Here is a 24,084-nt window from a genome sequence, read left to right as displayed (position 1 = left end):
CAACGTACCCTTACGGAGTGGCAACTAACCCTCTTAGCAAAATGAGCTAAGAGCCAGATGGACTGCGTGGCTTATCAACAATTTAGATCCACGGCTGAACCAAACGCATGGTGAGACTGATTATTTCCTTACCCAACTTCTAAGTGGGCATGGAGGTTTTTAGTCTTACCTGCACAAGATTAGGAAGGCGCGATTGTATGTTCTGAAATGAAGTGGTGAACGACGCTGAAGACACCTTTCTCTCTTGTGAAAAGTGGGCCGGCTTTCGTCAACAGACACAGGCGTCAGACAACATTATCAGAGAGATGCTGAGGAGAGCAGGCAAATGGAGTCGTGTTGCTCATTATGCTCGGGCTCTTCTTATTGCGAAGATGATTGAGCTCGACTGTCGGAGGGACTGAGTGGCAAGGGGTTACCTGAACTAATAATCCTCTTCCTTCGCTCCCCTCCCGTTGGCGAAAGGAATTGCCTGAGTTTATGGCCTACTGTTTCGGAAGTTCAACATTATGTGCGTAAACGCATTCACCCTACTCCCCGCCCTACTCCCAAAAAAAGCAATATTTGACACCTTGATGTACCTTGCCCTTTCAATACTTATAGTATGATGGTCGAAAAAGTGCGTTTCATAGCTATAAGACCACCTCTGATTTCCATTATTTACATCGAGGAATACCACCAAATCCTAAATTAGCCAAAACTTCCTTGATAGTGTGAAAGACAGTATTTTCAAATTCGTTAGCCTTTCTGAAAAACTCGCAGATTATCAGCAAGTATCTATTAGTTATGAGTTTGGATTTTTCATCGATAATATTATTGTTCCTAAAAATGTTCTCATAGTTATGTAAAACGCTCGAATTTCTGATATTATTATTTATTTTATCAGGGTTTTAAGAGGCCTTTTTTTCAGGAACACAAACTTTTATTTAGTTTAGACTACAACGAAAGGATAAATCCGTCAAATCCTGCAGTTTATTCTTCCGATTTTCAACAATAGAAGGAGTGGCGCTAAACCATCTATTTTTATGGTCTATTTTACACTTTGCATAGGCACTGGTTGCTAACAACCTCTGGTGTGAGAAGAGGGGAGGAGGAAAAGGGTGGCTTCTTTCCCGATTCTTCAACGACGTTACAAAGAAGCGAGACGACTGCACATAGCATATTCGTTTGTTTTATTATTATCTGTATCGCGAAAGAAAAAAATGTGTACAAAAAATTCCGCGCATTTTTATGGTTTTGATGAAAACTTTTGTCTGTTTGTTTGCCACACGCAACTTTTCTAGAAACAATTACACCTCAGAAACTACGCACCCGAAAAACCAGGAAAGAGTCATGGTCACTCGTGCGCATGGTATCTAGGCTCCGAAATATCTGCTCAGACCCAGTTACTAATAGTATATCAGTAGATTTTGAAAATTTTCTGACGGATTCGCCGTTCTTTTCTGTTGGAAATAGTACACCCCATTCGCCAGAATATCCAAGGAAATTATTGCCGTGATGACATACACCGCCTCACATGGTACGGCCCTACAGGCGCAATTGGTCGATATGCCGAACTGGAACGTGATTACTAGTCTTTTGGTTTGGCTGATCCAATGTTCGCAATGCTTTGATTGTAAGAATGGTTTCACTTATATAAAGTGCGGTGTTCTCAGCGTGCTTCACAACTATAACCACCAGAAGGTTGTTCACAGATAAGCAGGCACCCAATGGCCAAGCGCTGTATCGTACATTATGTTCGACAGGAGGGGCCCCAATACGTAACCTTGGGCAACACCTGCTTTCACAACGTATTTTCCGTCGCATCATCCACTTCTTTGAAATAAGTCTCTCCGAGATGTAACTCTCACTTATCTGAGCTAAGTAATCAAGGACATACAGTTTGGCAAAGTGCCCTTAATACAACCCCAGTTGGCCAAATGAGGGCACTCCTGACATCTAGCGTCATTACGCCGAAATTCATTGTGCTGCTCCTATAGATTACTTGGTAGGGCGACGAACGCTAGCAGTCTTTTATATATTACTGCCTTTAACATCTTCTCCATAGTCTTTAAAATATAGATAGGGCAATATGAAAAGGGTAGGCCAGGTGGTTTTGTGGTGTCTATAACAGAACCAAACTTTGTCTCTTCTTTGGTGCGGGAAACGTACAATGTACGATTCAAATTTATTTATCAACTATGTAGGCCTGATTTTAGCAGCCATGACGCAGGCAATAACTTCAAGGCTGCGGTCTTTATACAGCAAGAAGCTGTCTCGTATCTGCTCATTTTGCGTTGTTTTTACACTAAGAAACGCGTAACAGCTGTAGATATGGTCGTCTTCGCTTTTTACTTCAGTAAATCCAGCTTCCGGGAACGCCATTGTTTCTTTATGACTTTCTTACCTCGTGTCTGTATTCCCCTGTATTTCCTTTTCTGCGTTCGCCTGATACGGCTCATGCGGCCCAAGTTTTTCAACTCCAGATCCACTTTCAGTTTCTGAAGGATATCGGCATAGAACATGTCTCCTTTCTAGGAAACGACGATTATTTCCGGACGAATCTTCTTTATACCCTTTTGTCGCTTTTTGCTGCCCAATTTTGTCTATTGCTCAGGTTTATTAATTTTTTTTATGCCCTTCTTTTGCTAATGTTGGAGCTCTAATCCTGGAACTATCAACTTTCTTCAGGATTTTCGGTGGCTCCACTTTTATCGCTGATTAAGCTTTTCCCTTCTTGGCTTTCTGCTGGCACCAGCGCCTCTACTTACTTCTTTAATGGATAAGGTTTCACTTGCGTTTCTTGGCGACTTTGTCCGAGTGTAGGCCAACTTATTGCTCCGTATCACAGATTTGATTTATGCATTCTGCTCGTCAAAGAAAAGCTGGTCCAGTTTATTGATTTTATATTGCATTAATATCGATCTGGGGACTGTCCCTACATTTTCCGAGTTCCGCGACGAATTTCAACTGCCGAACCATAACGTTGACTTCGATGGTGACCTCTCATGCTTCCAGCTCTTACGATAAGGATCCCGTTGGATTCCATTTCCATTCCACTATTAGCTGTTGTAGTATTAAATGCCAAAGCCAGGTTTCCCACTACTGAGGCACTGTACTGCAGGATGTCGACGATGGGAGCCCGCTTATACTCTCCCAGAAGCAGCTGTTTAAACACAGCGGCTGCCACAAGGTAATTTAGGTTTCAACTGACTGGAAGTCTACGAGCAATCAAATCGACCACAGTGCGATCAGCAGCAGAAGTAAGAGTTCTCTTCTTGGGTTTCACATGAGATCATCAGGTCCTTAAAAAGTTGGAGATATTCAAATAGCCAAACTCTAGCCCGCCTGCTTGCATGATCCTATCGTCATTCAGTAGGACAATTATCTTCTTCATCGGTCTGCAAATATGTTGAGCAGTTAGACTGAGAATATTGAGGGCATTGGAGCACCATTAAGAATACTCTTCTCTCTGGCGCTATTCAGCTTGCCGGCCACTCGTGGATAAAATAGCTAGTCATCGTTACAAGGAGATATGGACACATCCACACCCTGCCGGCCATTTTGGATTCATGCGTGGAGTTTAGACTTTCGCGTTCATGAAGGCTTTCGATAACATCAACAGGGTTCTGAAATGTTCTACACTAGAGTGGCATTCCAGGGAAATCTATAATAATTGTCAGTGCCACATTAGCACAAGGGCATTTAATTACCCATGACATAATTTTTCAAATATTGTGACCATGCTGATGAACTTTGCTTTCTCTCCCTCCAACTCATGGACCGTGGCCAAAACCATGGATTTGAACAAGGAAGCAAACAGAGTCGATCTGAAGTATTTAACCAATGTTATCAAAATTTTCCCATGTGCAATAATGAGGGGAGAATTTAAGACTTTATTGAATTTGTATATCTAGGAAAACTTAATGTCCGTTGATGCGTTAACAGAGCTATATCCTCCGTGCTGTTTTGTAAATCTATCAGCACCATGTTATGATGCTCCGTGCCATGTACAGTTATACTAGAGCAGCCCTTGAAAAGTTATCACCATTGCTACAAGAAAGCCGCAAAACCTTGGTTAGCCCTTGTCCTCGTCCGGTCATCGAATTATTCAGGCCCGAAATGAGGTCAATACCTGTAAGCGTGCTGATGGGAAAGTATGGTGGTTATGCATAAAAAATATAGACAAATCCATTGCATGCTAAGCTATGTAATAAAATTCACTTTCTAAGAATGATAAGCTTATCGGTAGGCTCCGAAACACATGGCGCAAAAGAGTGAAGAGTGGAAGCACCTCGGAAAGCTCTGTAGGAAACTGAAACATATTTCAGCAAGTCGGCGGCGATGATGCTAATCGGTTGAAACTCCTTTGCCCGTGTATTAAACTCTTTCCACAATAATTCACGGCAAATAGATATACTGTGCTTTCTCAAACTACTCTTGAGCAAATTATGGTCGCAACTCACGTTAGCATTCAAATTATCCAGATTGATCACAATATGAACTTCAGCAAAGCTCACTTGCCATACGCAAAGCTTTAATAAAAATCGTCCTTCCCCTCGGTGTCGAATGCCTGCATTATATTACTTCCGATCCATGCAATGCAACCGTAACCCGGCAACCAACAAGCGTTTGTTTTTACTAGACATGGATTATGCGACTTATGATAGGCTTATCAAAACAAAACACGGGCATCTGAGAGACGAAGGTGATTGCCAAAGCCTCACTACCTTATCTTGACTAAATCCGAAATGCGCCGCTGATAGCGCTGGAATTCTCAGTAAAGGTGCGAAGCACAAACAAACAATCTTGGAAGTCTGGATGAGTAAGTGTGTGGCCACGTTTTGACAATCAATCTTAATTTTCAGTCAATAAGTGAAAGCTGTAACTGAAGCACCGATATATGCTTCTATTCTTATTCTATAAAGAGAGGAAGATTTATTAGGATTTACTTTATTTATTGCATTCACCCATAGATCCTAGCGAAAAGTTACAGAATCCTAGCATAAAATTTTCCTATACCACTCTTGGTTCTTGGTTCGTGCATATAAATATAATTACGAAGTTTTCAATCAGAATATTATTTTCAAATATAGCTGTACATATATATATATATATATATATATATATATTGTTTTAAAAGATATCTGGGATTAGAATAATGTGACGTTTTCGTCAAATATTTTTTTATGAGTTCAAGTACATCAACCTCTTGCGCGCACCTGGTTTCGTCCTTTCATTTTTGACTACGCTTCTTCTGGTACAGCCGAATACCTGATTTTTGCAGGCGAAACAATTTCGATTATCGTTTTATAGAAAAGGATCGTGTAAACCAAATCTTTAGTTTATTAGAATTTTTGACGACCGATCCCCATGAAACAGGCACAATCACTGTCAGCGGCAGTGATCTCCCAGAACTGAACCATTTAAATACCTCGGGTCAACGCTATCAGCCAATGGGGAACTGCGTTATGAAATTGCTTCACGCATTAACGCAACCTGGATGAAGTGGCGTTCCACAACCGATGTCCTTTGTGATGGACGTATCAACGAACGTCTCAAATCTAAAATTTACCGCAATGTCATCCGTCCAGTCGCTCTCTATGGTTCTGAGTATTGGCCGACCATAAAAGATAATGAACGGCGTCTTGCGGTAATGGAGACGAAGATACTACGTTGGACTAGTGGCGTCACACGTTTAGATCACATCCGAAATGAGGATTTCCGCGATCGTTATGGGGTTGCACAGATCGTGGAAAAGTTGCGAGAGAAGCGTCTTCGATGGTATGGTCATGCAATTCGTGCAAACGAGAATGCACTTGCCAAGATTGGTCTGAACATCGTCGTCGATTGTAAACGACCAAAGGGCAGACCTAAGCAACGGTGGCTTGATACGCTGGATGGGGATTTAAAAACCTCGAGATTGCACCCAGATCAGGCATTCGATAGAGCCAAATGGCGAAGCCGATCACGACGAGCCGACCTCGCTTGTGAACGGGACAAAGGCTGAAGAAAAAGAAGAAGTTTATTAGACAGCAAGGGGCGTCTTTGTTACTATGAAGCTTGTCTCGGAGAGAATAGTGACTGCTAGATTCCGGTTCGGAATGAGGAATATTTCAATGGTACACTATTAAGCATCAACAGAGATTTCCCACACAGAGGAGAAGGAGGTTTTCTATAAGCAAATGAAGGCCTCCCTGCACTGGCTTCCGAAAGGTAACATTATATGTTGATGGGTGATCTGAATGTCAAAGCGGGTTCTGACAACACCTCATTCGCAGATATGATGAGAAAACGCAGCGATCGTAACGATAAAATTGAAAAGTTTTTGAATTTTATTCCCCTCTCATTGTTTAAGTACATAGCCTGCCATAAGACCAACTAAGTTTTAACTGGCCGACAATACTCGAGCAATGGGATTGGCCACAATAGCAAGATCAGCAGTAAATTTCTAGGTATTTGTAAGAAGGAAGATGCTACTCATCACTTAAGTGTCACTTCTTGTCATTTGTGCGTTGGGTCCGCTGCTTCCCACAGGGTTAAGTGTCGATCCTTAAGTTAAATATTTACCTTGCAAGATGCAGCAGTCGGATTTTGTCTAATACAACAAGTGTCAAACATTTAGGCTCCGACGATCCTACCTACTTAAAAGATAGATGGGTTAATGGCGTATTTTTACATGGTTTGAACAAGACTGTGTGGGAGTCCCAGGACAGCAAGGGAAGCCGTGAGGGATTTGGGTACAATACCTGTAGCTGACAATATTACTGGAAATACAACAACCCGCTGCAGATGTCAAATTTCTCTGATTTCCCGAGCCAGTGCTCATAGTTTACTTTCTTCTACACATATTTCCGTACAATGTTGTTATTATGGGTGATAGCAACATCAATAATATACGCGGAACGACCCGTCTTGTCAATTAACAGCACGTCAGCCTTATTGTGTGGTATATGGCGATCAATTATAACTTGCCGGTCCCAATACATGCTACAGTACTATCAAGTACTGCGACTCATACCAGTAAACCGGACATGTTCTCGCGATCAGACCATGCTTGTATGCAATGTTTTGATGAATCACCTTACGTACAGAATTGTGCCTGTTCGTGTACTGCACCGGTGCCATAACAGCGCAGCCAGGAATGAAATGGTCTAATGGCCCCAACGCCGAACCACATATCACACTGGTCTGCACCCGCTCTTTTATTATAAGCTTTTTATAAGCCCGGGTGGCCACCACGCCGTCCTGAATACACACGTACATAAATTCCTCCGTCTCAGCAAATAGCTCCTCAGTACATAGCGTGCATTACCTTTGACATCCGTTCAACGATCCGCCCCTAGTTTGACTTCACCTCACTCAGAGGATTGAAAGATCAATCCTTCAAATTAAGTGGAGTCAGCCCAAAAAACAGCTGCCTGCAAGAGACTCGCCTGCTCTTTGCTGTAAAAATAAGTGCATAGCGAACCAACTTGGCGGTAACATTGAGCCGCATCATCAACCACGCCCACGTTCATCCGCTCTACGGCAGAGTTTAGATTATGCATTCGGAATTTGAACATGGTAGTCCGTATCCGCCGCAGGACATTTTCAAGATCGGTTTTCCTCCACGGCAAAATTCCGAATTCATACGCCAGTGACAGGATATCGAATACATTGAATTCGCTTATTTTATTTCTCCCCGAGAGATGCGATTTCAGCACCAGCTTCATATCTCGCCGGAATTCGAACAGCAGAGTGTGGCGCGGCAGGATTCGCAGCATTCGAAATTTATTTCGAATGTTGCGAGCGAATAGATGGCGCGGATCTATCCACTTTGCGTGGCACACCAAGGGAGTGGAAGATCGCAGTAATTATGTTTTTCAGACCTGTCACTGAATTTAATTATTAAGTTGAAAATTGCTAAAGAATATGGAAGTCCTTTTTTGAAAATAGAATTTGAGTTGAGTTTACTGTATAGAATTCGCGTTGAGTTTGCTGTATAAAATTCGCATTGAGTTCGCTTAAATATTTCAATAAAAATAATAAGTAATCATAATTACTTAATTGGATTACTTAATTGGTGACCCCGGAACTCGCACCAACAGCATCAACAACTAGGATCCCGAATTCCCAGAACCTGCAAAATTGAAAAACTCAAGCACATCATCATCCCCATCAACAAATCGCAGTCTGCGCAAGCACAATCGCCCAGCAGGCAGCCGCAACAACCGATTGGAGATAAGTAAGAGTTCCGCAGCCGCAGCCGCCATCGCTGCCGCAGCCACTTTCGCCGCCGCACTCAACTCCACCATCGCCGACATTGGTGAAGTTCTATTAACGACAAAAATTCGTCCGAACAACACGGCAGAAATAGAACTTCCAAGGACTGAGAAATCCTTCCAAAACATCAGTAGACCGTACGGCAAGCGATTTTCACGCGTTCGCATCTACAGTTGAGTGTGGAGTGCCGTGGTAAACATCCCGAGTCGGAGCAGAGGCAAGAAAGAAAAACGCGAGAAAACCTTCTCTACACAGTGTACTGCGCGACACACGTCGGACCCTCACCAGAAGTGGATTTTCACGCGACTTCCCGTACGCACGCCCTCCTGCACAACACCTTTCACGCACCGGACTAGTCATCATTGCCACAACGATCAACAACGGCAACAAACGGACGTCCCCAGCACCGCCAACGCCGCAGCTACAGCCGACAAACAACGAGGAGTTATTCTTAAGAGAAATTATTATTCATTTATATATAATATTTATTTATTTATTCAGTTAAAAAAAAAAAAAAAATAGTAATAAAAAAATTGAAATCGCTGCAAGAGACGGCGTGCAGGTGTTTAACATCGCGAGTCCTCCATTCTCATTGGTGGTGTTTTTGGTCTGCGCTGGATAGCGTCCGCTTCGTTTTTTTCTCGTTTCGTGCGTGCATTTGTGGGTGCGGCCTGCCGTGTCGGTGTAAAGTTCACCGCGTTTCAGAATAAACTCACCGCGTTTGCATTTCAATCTCGTACTTTTCGTGAAACAAGATGTCTTTTGACAATAAAGACGCAGCAGGCCCATCGAACCCGCAAGTGACCGCCCTCGCCGTACGCGTTCCTCCGTTTTGGCGGCGGAACCCCGAACTGTGGTTCGTGCATCTGGAAGCACAGTTCCAAATGTCCGGCATCACATCGGACGCGACCCGTTTCAACTACGCGGTGATCGGCCTGGACGAAGAGTCCATACTTCTGGTGTCCGACGTGGTGAAGTCGACATCGTATGTGCAGCTCAAGAGCGAGTTGATCAGGCGCCTGTCGGCAAGCGAGTCGGCAAGCAAAATTAGACCACTTGCTGGCAGGTTTAACCTTAGGTGATCGAACTCCCAGCCAATTGCTTCGTGAAATGAGGCAATTGGGTGGGAGTAAGATCGGCGAAGACCTGATCAAGTCGCTCTGGCTGCGTCGGCTCCCGGAGGGCACCCAGGCGATCCTCGCTTGCGTCTCCGGTTCCTTGGAGGAACTGGCAGCGACGGCCGACCAGGTTCAGGAGGTGTACGTACGCCCAACCTTGGCGGCCGTTCAACCACCGTCGGATGAGGTGGGTGAATTGAGGCGCGAGATTGCTGCATTAACAGCCAGTATGGCCGAGATGCGGGCGACGTTGGACGCTCAGCGTTCGGGCGCCAGATCGCGAGCACGCTCGCGGTCTGCCATCCGAAAAGGGCGATCAGGTAGCAGGTCGTCAAGACAGTCCACGGACCCAGGGATTTGCTGGTACCACCGCAGATTCGGGGATAAAGCGACAAGATGTACGCTACCGTGTAGATTCTCTTCTACCGCAAAAAACTAGGTCCGCGGGGGGTTTTGGCGGCGGCCACCCAGAACGCAGCACCACGTCGCCTAACTATTTTTGACCCCCTCAGCAGGCGCAACTACCTCGTCGACACGGGTGCGGAGGTTTCGGTTCTTCCCGTACCCCAGCATCATCAACTTTTCCCTCAACCGCTCAAACTTGCGGCAGCAAATTCCTCCCGCATAAACACGTACGGATATAGGCAAGTGGACGTGAGTCTTGGCTTGCGTAGGACGTTTTCGTGGCGTTTCATCCTGGCGGATGTCAGCTTCCCCATACTAGGCGCAGACTTCCTGTGTCACTATGGATTGCTGGTGGACTTGCAAAACAAGTCTCTTATAGATTCCACGACCAACCTTAATACGTCGGGACATATGGTATCTGCAGGCCCTCAAACAGCTGTTGGTCTTCCCCACTGCATATGGTCCCTAAGCCAAACGGCGAATGGCGCCCATGTGGGGATTACAGAAGGCTAAATGCACAGACTGTTCCTGACCGATATCCAATTCCACTCATCCACGACTTTGCGCATCACCTCGCGAATTGCCGCATCTTTTCGACCTTGGACTTAACCAAGGCTTATCACCAAATTCCAGTAGCTCCTGAAGACATTCCAAAGACGGCAATATGCACACCCTTTGGACTCTTCGAGTTCACCCGGATGACTTTCGGATTGTGCAACGCGGCGCAAACCTTTCAAAGGTTCATTCACTCAGTCCTGCGAAACCTCGAATTCTGTTTCGTATATTTGGATGATGTTTTGGTCGCTTCTTCCACTGAGTCTGAGCACTTAGCCCATCTCGAGTGCATTTTTCAACGTCTCCTTGAGGCCGGTTTAGTCCTAAACGTTGAGAAATGCAAATTCCTTCAACAACAGGTGAGATTCCTCGGCCATTTCATTTCCCCTGAAGGAATACAGCCCGACCCAGACAAGGTGCAAGCAATCACAAGCTTCCCGCGTCCAAAGACAGTGAGGGAGTTGAGGAGGTTCTTGGGCATGCTAAACTTCTACCGTCGTTTCCTGCCCAAGGCCGCCCATCTCCAGTCCATTTTGAACGCGTACTTGTCTGGCCCCAAAACTAAGGACACACGAGAGATCGTGTGGTCTGAAGAGGCTATCTGCGCGTTTGACAAATCTCGTCAACAACTGGCTGACGCTACACTCTTGGCATTCCCTCTGCAAGATGCACCCCTAGCCGTTTTTGTTGATGCCTCTGACATCGCAGTAGGTGCTGCCCTTCACCAAAAGGTGGACCAAGTTTGGCAGCCGTTGAGCTTCTTCTCGAAGCAGTTGAATCCCGCTCAACGGAACTACAGCACCTACGATCGCGAACTGCTCGCCGCATACCTGTCCATCAAATACTTCCGTTTCTCCCTAGAAGGCAGGCCGTTCACAGTGTTCACGGACCATAAGCCTCTCACGTTCGCTTTGAAACAGAAGCCCGACAAAGCGTCCCCTCGTCAGCTTCGACACCTGAGCTTCATAAGCCAGTTTACGTCGGACATCCAGCACGTGTCCGGGAAGGACAACATTGTTGCTGACGCTTTGTCTCGTGTCTCCGAAGTTAACATCTCCGCCTCACTCGATTTCTCGGCTATTGCCAAGGCGCAAGTGGATGACGCAGCATTTCAGAGCCTCAAGTCCAACCCCAAATACAAATTTCGGGAGTTGCCCATCTTCGGCTCAAACTTCTCGCTCTGCTGCGAAGACTCGGAAAAGGGACCTCGGCCATACATTCCGGCCACATTTCGCAAGGAAGTGTTCCACGCAGTTCACGACTTGGCGCACCCCGGCATCAGGACAACAAACCGGTTAGTCACCGGAAAATACTTCTGGCCCTCCATGAACAAGGATATTAATTCCTGGGCCAGAGAGTGCATCGCATGCCAAAAATGTAAGGTCTCCAGGCATGTTAGGAAAGAAGTGGGCTCATTCCCCCGCACTACCAAGCGTTTCCACACCATACACCTCGACATTATAGGGCCTTTGCGAGACTCGCATGGTTATAAGTATTGCCTCACAATCATCGACAGGTTCACGCGGTGGCCTGAGGCAATACCTCTGAAAGACATCACGGCGCAATCATGTGCTGAAGCCCTCTGTCGAGAGTGGATACCTCGCTTTGGCGTCCCTGCAGTGGTCATCACTGACCAGGGAATGCAATTTGAGTCCACCCTTTTCTCCGAGTTAGGCAAACTCCTTGGTTTTAAACGCCAGCGGACTACGGCATACCACCCACAATCCAATGGGATGTTGGAACGTTGGCACCGGACGCTGAAAGCCGCCATTATGGCACGCGACGACCCGTCCTGGACGCAAGTCTTGCCTCTCGTCCTACTCGGCCTTCGTACAACCCGCCGAGAGGAATTTGCTGCCAGCCCCGCGGAGCTGGTTTACGGGGAGAACCCAAGACTCCCAAGCGATCCGGTCTTCGACAAGAGATCGGGTCTCACGGAGTCGGGGTTGGTGCGTCTGCTGAGGGACAATCTCCGGCGCATCAAGGCGACACCACCCACTCGACACTCGTCCATACCTGCTTGTTCGCCCAAGGAACTGGACACATGCACGCATGTGCTGATCAGAACGGATGCCGTCCGGAAGCCGCTGCAGCCTCCATATGAGGGCCCGTACCGCGTTCTCGAGCGGGGAGAACATTTCTTCCAGCTCGAGATCGGTGGTCACAAAAAGGCGGTCTCTTTGTCCAGGCTGAAACCCGCGTGCGCCCCGAAGCAACGTCGTGTCCGCTTTGTGGATTAACGGCGAACGAAGTTCGGGGATCAGTCGCTGAAACCCCCTAGGTTTCATCTGGGGGCGGAGTGATGTGGCGCGGCAGGATTCGCAGCATTCGAAATTTATTTCGAATGTTGCGAGCGAATAGATGGCGCGGATCTATCCACTTTGCGTGGCACACCAAGGGAGTGGAAGATCGCAGTAATTATGTTTTTCAGACCTGTCACTGAATTTAATTATTAAGTTGAAAATTGCTAAAGAATATGGAAGTCCTTTTTTGAAAATAGAATTTGAGTTGAGTTTACTGTATAGAATTCGCGTTGAGTTTGCTGTATAAAATTCGCATTGAGTTCGCTTAAATATTTCAATAAAAATAATAAGTAATCATAATTACTTAATTGGATTACTTAAAGAGCATCCTTCAGATCACTAACTTGAGAATGGGTTCCTTGCCGAATTCCTAGGTACTTGGAGAAGTCCGTCTCGGTCATAGCTTCTAGTGCAGGTCACCAATGCTTTGTCCGGCATTTGACTCGTGGTAACCTTTGCAGGCTTACTGCCTTGGATTCGACACTTGTCTTATCCAAATTCCATTCGGATATCACCGCTAAACATTTCAATCATTCGCAACAGATTTCTAAGGTGGAAACCAGTATCAGCATACAACATGATATCATTTAAGTACATGAAGTGTGTTAGCACGCTCTTTGCACTAGGCCACTCTTTATTACGATCATTCAGTGGCCATGGAAGGGGATTCAGTGCCATACAAAACCAAATGGGACTCAACGACTCCTCCTGGAAAATTTCCTTCGGAATACGGATAGGCTTTGAGGTGGTGGTACCTTCAGATGCAGATGATGCATGCCACCCTTGCATGACTGGCGCCAAAAGCTTTATTAGTTTCAGATCAATGCAATGCAAATGTAGGATATCGATGCCAGTTTTAGGGGACGCTCTCGAAATCCTTGACATAATTGATATAACAGCTAAAGAGACTTCTTTAGCGTCTACTTGTCTGTCTTACAACTCCAAGCAGTTCGTTTCGATGCTGGCGTCAAAGGTGTGGCTATATACCCCATATAACTACCTACACTAATAATAGGCGTTTTTAATTTGTGGAGGGTTGGTAAGAAAATAATCGGCCTAACATTTGCGGGGTCTTGCACCGTCTCTTTCTTAGAAACGAGGCAGGTGATCCCTGCAGTGAGGAAGGATGAAAATTTCGGCCGACTAATAACCTGAGTTATGCTACGTACCAACCGACCGTGTACATCTCAGCACACAGCCAACATTTTTATACACGCTCTTTGGAATCCGTCCCGAATCTGAGCAGAGACTTCAACCGTGCGGTGAATGAGAGTGCTTTGACGAGTACTAAAACTATTGCCTGCAGTTCAACGCGCTATTGTTGATGCCGCGGCATCTGGCCCTATCGAGTCTTGGTCACCAGTTTCCGAATATGCTCCCTGATAATGCCCGAGATGGTGTCGTTGTGAGTAATAAAGCGATATTGGTTTGCAACCCGCTGCACAATCTCGTGTCCGTATTGTGGGAAACGCTCGACGAATCTCCGGTTCATTTCCTCAGTCCACTTTATCCGCTACCTACGCGAACCTGCTGAAATGGTCGCCACAGAATATAGTGAAACAGCTGCAATGCTAGAGTGACTGTATATCTAAATTTAAGGCAAGATTCAGATTGTGGTCGACGAAAATCACCTTAAAAGAATCGAAGATCTCAATAATTCTAGAAGCGGACATTTAGATGATGTTGCGCTCTATTATTAATGGTATAGATAAAGCAATATATTGAAAAACAAATGTCGACAAAAGTCGTAAATGTGTTTTACTTGGAAAACAAATCCTTAAGTAAAAGTGGATGATGGAGGAGAGGAAGTTAGTCAGGATGGACAGAAAAATACAAACAACGTAAAGATGGTTAATTTGAATCGTTTTTGAACTTACTGTATTGTTTCCGCTGTGGCGCCCCCAACTGTGAAAAGAGGGTTTTTACTGTTTTTGGCAAAAACTGTAGATTTATTTATAACAACTTGTTATACAGCGCTTTACAGGCTCGTGTTCGCCCGAAGACAGAGTTTTCCGTAACATGGCATCGCTTGCTTCTATATATAGACTTATTACCGCGACTCAAACGGGTTAAGGGTCAAAATAATCCGTAGACCTCGCGTCACGATGTCTCAATTTTCTGGTTCTATCAGTGACTTCCTACATTCCTACTGGCGGCAAACGCCGTTTCGGTATTGGTTGCGCTTCTTGCTAATGAGTTGGTTCAGCCATCCTGTATTCCCTCCGGATCAATTTCCTCCTGTGAAGGCACCACATATGTATCCTCCATAAAAGCCCTGGGAGGCAGGTCAGCATCTTCTTGTCTATTTGCGGGAACCTTCTATTGTCAATTTTTAAAGTTTTGTGTAAAACAAAACCTTATTAAAATCGGTTTACTGTCGATCTGTCTGTCTTCTTTTTGCCGATAAAAGGTGGAAAGCTTCAAATCCTACCGCTGGTTCCTGCCACACGGTTATGTGGGACTCTTACCCACTAAAACTACCTCCTTCTCCTTCCACTCTCCCCGCGGGACTCCCAATTGGTATTATGTCGCGGGGTTGGTTCAGAATTTATTCTGCGCTCATGTTAATATTCGTGTTTCTCTCGCCTTCATTTTTTCGGATGAGTTCTTCCTACCTAAGCTTCTTTCTGATGGCTGCAATCACCTTTTCGGCTGCGGTCCAGAACTGTCGCCAACGGGCAGGGGGTTCTCCGGGTATATTCTTTCTTCATAATATATGCGTACATTCCGCAAGCTAATGAGACAAATTCACACTCAAAAGTCTTTATAAATGAAATACACAAAACCTTTCATAGCTGAAGCGTCCAGCTTCTGGTTTTCCGACTTGTTATGGTTCTAATGTCGGAAAAAATGGCTGTTATTTGAAATTTTTCAGAGTTATTCTAGGACTGTGATCTCTCCAGTTATAAACGAAGTTTTCCCAAATCTCCTTGTGTTGTGTCACTAGCGACTTCCGAAAAGGAAATAGTTTTTTGAACTGTTTTGACCTGACATTATTATTCATATATAGTGGATATCACAATTTTAAAGCAAACCTAATCTATTGTAAGAAAACTTAATCTGGCGAAACAACTCTAGAATATAAATTAATATAACATCGTAAAAGGTTAGATATTGTCAAGCCTAAAATTGATAGACCAGTTGCTTACTCCAAACTGCAATTTTTATTGTAAAGTGTAGATATATATTTCGGGAGCACAAAGTTGTTTGTAGTTTGGAGTAAGCTACTGGTCTGTCAATTTTACAATTTCGTATTATTTGTATGTAAATCATGATAAATATCTGACGGAAAGATTGCAAAACCCTCCATTCGCTATTTGAATAGTTGAGCTTGAGCGGATTTGAGGATGGGAAGGGAAGTAGATTAGGAACGGGGTGAGACGTTTTGCTTAGGAGAAAGGACTTTGAGGACTGGCAGCGGCAACCAGTAGGGAGAATTACTCTAACTTCCCTGTCGAACAGGCAGGCAGTTATCGCTATCTTAAAAGATTTGAATATGAAAAGAGAGTATTTTGTCATTGTCAGACCACGACGTATTAATCGCACTCTTAACAGGATTTTAATTTGAAATGTATCAGCTAAATTTCAATAAATATAAAAGTTTCTTTTCTTGGGGCTTAAGTAATAATTTTGTTTTCAGATGCACTTTAGGTCTCGAAAGGAAGATTTCGAACTAGTGGAACCTCCAGAAGAAAAATTAGCTTGGTGGTGGATCATACCAATACTTGCGTCAATATGCCTGATAGTGGGGCTTCCATTCATAGCTGTTTTTAAATTGCCAACGCCATTAAACAACGGCGATGCTCATCCCGGAAGATTCATTGCTGCTAGAGCAAAAAGTGTCTTGGAAGGGTTAGTTGCCATTGGCCCTCGACCAACTGGTACCGTAGAAAACGAAGTAACTACAGTCAAGTTTTTAACTGACAAAATAGCAGAAATTACTGCCGAATCACAAGGCCTTTACACTATCGACACGGACATTCAAATATCATCTGGGAGCTTTTATGATTCTGGGTATCCAACACTATTTGAGTCCATTCAAAATGTAATTGTAAAGCTTACGCCGAAAGGTTCAAACGACACAAATGCACTGCTCCTTAATAGTCACTTTGATACTGTAGTTGGTTCTCCAGGGGCAGGAGATGATGGGTCAATGGTGGCTACAATGTTGGAATTGTTAAGTGATTTAACCAAATCCAAAGGAATTGTACGTCATACTACCATTTTCCTATTTAACGGTGATGAAGAAAATGGACTAGTTGCATCTCGTGCGTTTATTACGAAGCATAAGTGGGCAGGACTTGTAAGGTAAGAGCGGAATCATTCAATAATTTTAAATTCACGTCGATATACTTCTATCATTTCAGAGCATTCATTAACCTAGAAAGCATGGGAGTGGGAGGAAAGGAGATGCTCTTTCAATCTGATCCAGGGAGTCGTTGGATGCTAGATGTATAAGAACAGTGCATTGATTTTTTTCAGAGTACTAACTTTCTTCCGTTTTATTACAGTATTATGTCAAAGACGCAAACCATCCGTTTGCATCTGTAATCGGGGAAGAAGCATACGAAAATCATTACATTCCATCGAACACAGATTATACTGTTTTCCACGATATAGGTGGCCTTTCAGGTAAGAATTTCATTTAATTTTTCCAACAATAGGCATACTACAGAACATGGAAACTTCTTTAGTATTACCTCCTGTATCTCCGTAATGCACAGAAGTAAAGACGAACCTGACAAACATTGCTTTGTTTGTAGGAAGGCAATAGTGCCCTCAGTGAATATGAAAGAGTTTGTGTTTACTTCTGTATCCCAAACCGTGAATTGGCTTCCAATTTTGCTTCTACCAACATTTAGTGGCATCTTTAGAGGCGCCTAAACACTGCAACTTGTTACGCCTGGTGATACTACAGTGACACGTTTAGTGGCAAGTGGAAATAAATGATGGGGATCTCCTTATAATGTGCGATGTGAATAAAAAAACACTATTCACTGGTCCCTGTCCAACATTTCGTCATGAAAATCGTGTCTTTTCAAAATGACTTTTTACTAAACTAGCGAATTATCTGCGACATATCAAATTGGTCGATGTTTGGAGTTTCCTATTAAGGGGGGACCCTACTGTCAAACATTTTTCTTGCATTTTATTTTTTTGGTAGTTTTGGTAGAAAAATTCTTCGAGAATATCTGTTTAAAATTTTAAACCGATATTTACTTTCGTTTTCATTTTACAGAATTTCTTAGCATTTTGGCACACTCTTTCCAATTAAAAAATTTCCCAATTTTGATGGCCGGAAAAGTCAAAGTCATGTGTTTGTATAAATTCAGGTTCTTGCAATAGTTGTTTTTCGAAATTAATAGAAATGGTTTGATATATAATTTTCCGATTGACATTTTTGGTTGAAATTTGACGCCAGGCTAGAGCGACCGTCAGTTTCTTTTTTCGTTGTATTTCGTATCTCAATTGCAAATCGTAGCAGCTAATTTAGCGGTCAAAATTTTAAAATTATCTCGGCGAACAGTCGATAGAAGACTTCATTCCATAGCGTAGTTCGCAATGGAATTGTCGTCCTTTCAAAACATGTGACCTATCAATTACCATTTCTGCCTTCTCATCGCCAGGCCCACGGATATCCTGGTTCCTGGCGCGTACGTCTACGACATTCTCCATTTGTTATTGACTTAAGGCAGACTAGCCCGATGCAACGATGGAAACATTAGTTCGCAATAGTTTGGAGCATTGACTTTCCATGTGCTATCCCCATATAACAGTACAGCGAAAACCTCGGCGTTGAGTTAGTAGTATTTTGGACAAAACAGTGACAAAAGATGTAGCGCTGTTAATGCGTAGAGTTATATCAAGTTTAATACAACCGCTGGCAAAAACAACGCGTCTTAGATATACAAACTTTGGGTTTATCATTGCAAATAAGAATAGGACGTCCTCCAACCACTGGTTTTGTTTTTATTTATTTTCATCCCAACCCCATGAAAATCCATGAATTGGAGGGGAAAACAAACAGATACCGTCAGGGTTAACTAGGTACGCAAAGGGAAGATGATATCATTCATTGAAGCCCTCCATGGCGGCATGAAGGACGTCACTGATAGCGAGATGGAAAAGTATCGCTGACAAAATGCAACCATGGTATACTTCGCTTTAAAGTTCAAGTTCCTTTGGAAACAACACGTAATACTTTGCGCCGTCATGTCGCTCTCATAATAGCTGTTAATATCTTCGTAGAGCAAGCAGAAACACACCCCCTATTGGAAATAGATGAAAAGTAGGGGAAGGTGGAGATCTGGACTCTACACCTGGTCCACAATGATCCGTAGAGTGTCAATGTGAAGAAGGATCCTGCGGAAATAGCCAACTCCCTATCGAATAAGCTTTCGACGTGTTACTCAATATTTATAGGATTACTTTGGTTATTATGTTCGTTCGGCTGCGTATAGCAGAGCTGTGGAAGGCCTCAAATCAAGAAGTTTTCTGGTCCTGGCGTAGTGTGTCTGGCTATGCGATGGTTGGTCCGGATGAAATGCAAGTCTCACGTTGATGTCAGTTCGGTTTTGGCAGCTGAACTTTTTACCGTGCTTGAGGCCATCAAGGTGGCTTCCAGAATGGGTGAGGAGAAGGTTGCTATCATTACAGACATTCTCCATACTTGTAAATTACTCAAACTTGCTACGTCATCGCATCACCTAGTTGGCAAAATACATGCCGTTGCATGTTTCCCCTTTTTATGTCTTTAAAAGTTCTATGGTGCCCGGCGTATGGGTGACAGCTATTAAATGAACTCGCCCATATAGAGGTCTGTACAGATCTAGGCTCTAGTCCCACAAGCTTAGTCGAACCCTCCCCTGTAGATGTTCTGAAGGCAATTCAGGAACCCTCCTTTCGGATGGAGGATTTTTTATTTGATCCGAAGGAATATTGTATCTTAGTTTTCTGGACTTTGTGTGAATTAATTTTAATGACATTAATAACTAATGCCTGTTAAGCTTGCAAGAAGTGTTCATTCTGTTCGGGCAGTCTTTGACACTTATGTGTTTATAAGTAAGTCGGCTAATTAAAAAAATAATCAAACTTAATAAATTTGTGTTTGGCTCTTTTTGGCCATAAACGATAGTGCGTTTCTGGCAGCATAGACCAAGTGCTGCTTATCACTCCCGTTGGTGTACTCGTGGGTGTTATCAGGTCCTGTTTAGAATGGTACCCTTCCTGGTCCCAGGAGACAAACAAAAAACAACAACAACAACGGAATACTTTGGTTATTACCTTCGTTACAGTAGAGAGAACCTAAGCATCCCTCCGATTGTGAAAATCAAGACAAGAGACCATTCTAGGAATCTTAACCAGCAGCTTTGTTGGCCAAGGTGGTCCCAGTTCAGTGTTATCTTCACCAAAGTAATGGTAAACTTCATTTTGTCAAGATGCACGCTACGTTGTACTTCACGAAATTTGACGTTGTGTCGCAACTCGCATCGGTCCATCGATCCACTTTCACATTTCCACCGTAAGTCCAGTTTTTCAACTTCCATCCTGAAAGTGGTTGACAACTTATCGCTTGTGGCAGGCTCTATACTTGAACGATTTACCATCAATGACGAGAGGGTCCACAAATTGTCATTGTTGTTAGTACCGCTCCCAACACCATCTTTTAAGTGTAAGTGTAAAGTATCTATCATTATCATAATCTCGCCGTTAGAAAGCCTATCCTGCACTCAACTCAGTTTCTCAAAGAAAACCCCGTTGTTTCTGCATCGTCACTGATTCTCCGTAACTTTTGCTTCGTGGATGCAGTTAGTATTAATATGGCATCATATTTACTAACTTTCGACATCCCTCCTGGTCCAATAGTACAGTATCGCAAATGAGAGAATACCTGTCCCACCATACAAGCTCTTAACACCAGAAGTGCTGAAACAGCTCAAGTTGGAGAAACCGAGCGTTTTGGAAGCCCTCGATACATTTGTGACAGAGCGTATCCACGTTACGGAATCTGCTTTGTATCATTTTGTGATAGCGAAACGACGTAACTGTTGTCATCTGGCCGCCCTTTGACTAAAATAATTTAAGATTTGCAATGCTTGTACGCATAGATTGAGTGAATTCTCAATCCCCAACTCACAGAAGAGTCACAACCTTAGCGATATATATATTTCCCAGTTCAATATTAGATACTGTTAGCTCGGGTGAATATTAGATATTGTTATCTTGCGGTCTTTTGCTTCTAATAGCTCCAATTTCACCGCATGTTACGCGGATCAGAGTCAAGATGAAATGCTTCTTACACCATCTAAGCTGGCTATAACGGGTGAGGAGCTTGGTGTTAATGCTACAAAATTTAATTTAAAATTTAATAATTTATCAAATTGTGGTATATACCTTTCACTGATACAACTTTTTGAATTGCTGCGATGCAACTCTCTCTTTATCACAAGCAGGCATACACGTAAGGGATCATTGAATAAAGCCATGTGAGGTATCAAATGAGGTGTTTCAATTAATACTTCTCAACGAAGATGTTGGTTCTGTCATTGGCAGCGAAAGAGAGGAATAAAGGGGTCCAAAGCTACCCAATTGAAAAGTCTAAAATAAATTATACTGGTCCGTGCACATGGAATCTAGGCCTCAAACTACCTACGTGACGATATCTGCTCAAATAAAGTTAATAATAGCACATTATTATTCTTATTTTGAAAATTTGGTGCGAATTCCTTGTAGCACATCCCAGATTCGTAAAATGATAGGAAACATCATACTGGATAATTTCTTACTTATTAACAAAGTTATGGTAGGCCAAATTTGCTTCCATTGCATCAAATTATTACTCCCTAAGAGATAAAATATGGGTACCATATCCCATTCAATATTGGGTATTTTCAAAGCATATACACTACGAGCTATGTATAAATACTCTTACATTAAAATCAAAAAAACCTTTCATACCTGAACTACCAAGCTTCCGGTTTGCAACTTGTTTTTCTTTCACATTCACAGCTGTCAAAGGTTCTTCTCTTTGTTATATCTTTACATAAATTAGTGATCGGGTCTTTGCATCAAAATTTTGATTTCCGCCACTTCTCTGGGCATTTGTTTAATCAGCCCTGCTCTTTCCTCAATCCTCATCATAAGTGAGCTTTTCTGCGGATATAGCGCCAATGTCAGAATTTTTGTGGCTCACTTCATTACTCACAAATACTTTTCATTGCACTGTTAACATCATCATCAACGGCGCAACAACCGGTATCCGCTCTAGGCCTGCCTTAATAGGGAACTCCAGATATCCTGGTTTTGCGCCGAGGTCCACCAATTCGATATCCCTAAAAGCTGTCTGGCGTGCTGACCTACGCCATCGCTTCATCTTAGGCAAGGTCTCCCTCGTCTTCTTTTTCTACCATAGATATTGCCTTTATAGACTTTCCGGACTGGATCATCCTCATCCATACGGATCAAGTGACCCGCCCATCATAACCTATTGAGTCAGGTTTTATCCACAACATGACGGTCATTGTATCGCTCATATATTTCGTCGTTATGTAGGCTACGGAATCGTCCGTCCTCATGTAGGGGTCCAAAAATTCTTCGGAGGATTCTTCTTTCGAACGCGGCCAAGCGGCCAAGTCTCCGAGGAATACATGAGGACTGACAAGATCATTGTCTTGTACAGTGAGAGCTTTGACCTTATGGTGAGACGTTTCGTGCGGAACAGTTTTTGTAAGTTGAAATAGGCTCTGCTGGCTGACAACAACCATTCGCGGATTTCCTCATCGTGGCTATTATCGGTTGTAATTTTCGACCTTAGATAGGAGAAATTATCAAAGATCTTAAAGTTGTTTCCTCCTATCTTTATTCTTCCCGTGTGACCAGTGCGGTTTGATGTTATTGGTTGGCTGGTTTTCGATGCTCACGTTGCCACCATATACTTTGTCATGCCTTCATTGATGTGCAGCCCAAGATCTCGCGCCGCCTGCTCGATTTGGATTAAGGCAGTTTGTACGTCTCGGGTGGTTCTTCCCATGATGCCGATATCGTCAGCATAGGCCAGTAATTGCATTTACCTCAGCATCACGGATCACTTTCTCGAGGGCCAGGTCAAAGAGGACGCACGGTCGTAGGCCGTTGTTGATGTCGAATGGTGTTGAGAGTGATGCTGCTCCTTTTATCTGGCCTCGCACATTGGTCAGGGTCAGCCTAGTCAGTCTTATCAACTTCGTAGTGATAGCGAATTCTCTCATGGCCGTGTACAATTTTACCCTGGCTATCTATCATAGGCGGCTTTAAAGTCAATGAATAGATGGTGCAACTGGTGTCCATATTCCATTTCGATCGCTTGCCGCACACGAAAGTCCTGGGGGTTTAACGTGAGTACCTGCCGTGAAGGCTTAATCCCACGGTCCTCTTCGGACGCGGATTGATTTTGTGACCACAATCAGAGCCCCGCCATGCAAGCACAGCGGTCCTGGTTTATACTGAGTGCAGGCTCAGCATTCATACCAGTGGATGCGAGGCCTATCTAATACCTCTGCCGCAACTAAGGGGAACAGCGCCCGAGTTGTACAGTGCAACTCCACGCTTGAGCTCCGAGGAGCTCTGCCCGCGATGTAGGCGTAACCACAACCACCATGAAACTCCCACTAGGGGGCCAACCGCAAATAACCGGGCCGAGAACACATCCTCCAAGAATTCTCCTGGAGCATATGCTCTCAGAACGCCATCCCGGTTGCCATGGTACCAGATAACCTCCGGTGAGGCTTCGTGGCAGAGCCACTTCAGATGAGTTCCTTGCAGACTCGGATCTGATCACCCTCCTAGAGTACATGGGGACGGAATTCCCCAACGGGTTAACTGGAACGCTTGCCGCACAGAGAAAATATGATCTGTCGCTGATTTGCCAGCAGTGAATCGTCTTTTGTATGGGCCAATGATGTTCTGGGCGTATGGGCTATCCGGCCTAGCAAGATAGCGGAGAATATCTTATAGATGGTACTCAGCAACGTGATACCTCAATAATTGCTGCACTGTGTGATATGCCCCTTTTTATGTATGAGACATATAATACCTCGTTGCCAGTCATCAAGCATTGGGTCGCTGTCCCACACCTTGAGCACAAGTTGATGAACCACTTGGTGTAACTGGTCGCCTTCATATCTAACCAATTCGGCTGTAATTCAATCGGCTCCTGGCGACTTATGACGCTTCAAAATGCGAATATGCTCTTTGTCTCGGCAGCATGAGCATCGAGGTGTATAAGGCTTCATCCTGCTCACTTGTTGGTAAAACTTGCGCGCCTGGTACGGTTGATCCCTGTACTCTTCGAGTTCACAGACTTGTTGGTTCTCCCAGGCTTCCTTTTTTCGTCTGTGAAGTCACTTCTCCGCTCGACGGAGTACGTGATAAGTCTCTGCGCATGGCCGCGTATGCGGCATTCTTCCGTTCCGTTGCTAGCTTAC

At 44.0% G+C, this 24,084-nt stretch overlaps 1 protein-coding gene across 1 annotated transcript in view; it reads left to right on the top strand.

The window, feature by feature from the left end:
- Positions 1–24,084, top strand: part of LOC119646595 (endoplasmic reticulum metallopeptidase 1-like) — a 56,303-nt gene that overhangs the window by 5,510 nt on the left and 26,709 nt on the right. The window contains exons 3-5 of the mRNA XM_038047089.1: positions 16,263–16,930; positions 16,990–17,074; positions 17,134–17,254. Of these exons, the coding sequence (XP_037903017.1) occupies positions 16,263–16,930; positions 16,990–17,074; positions 17,134–17,254 (874 nt within the window). The remainder of the gene's footprint in view (positions 1–16,262; positions 16,931–16,989; positions 17,075–17,133; positions 17,255–24,084) is intronic.

This window comes from Hermetia illucens, chromosome 1 (assembly GCF_905115235.1).
Source record: "Hermetia illucens chromosome 1, iHerIll2.2.curated.20191125, whole genome shotgun sequence".
Classification (NCBI taxonomy): domain Eukaryota; kingdom Metazoa; phylum Arthropoda; class Insecta; order Diptera; family Stratiomyidae; genus Hermetia; species Hermetia illucens.
The sequence above is the reverse complement of the archived record's forward strand: the minus strand, read 5'-3'. Positions and strand labels throughout refer to the sequence as shown.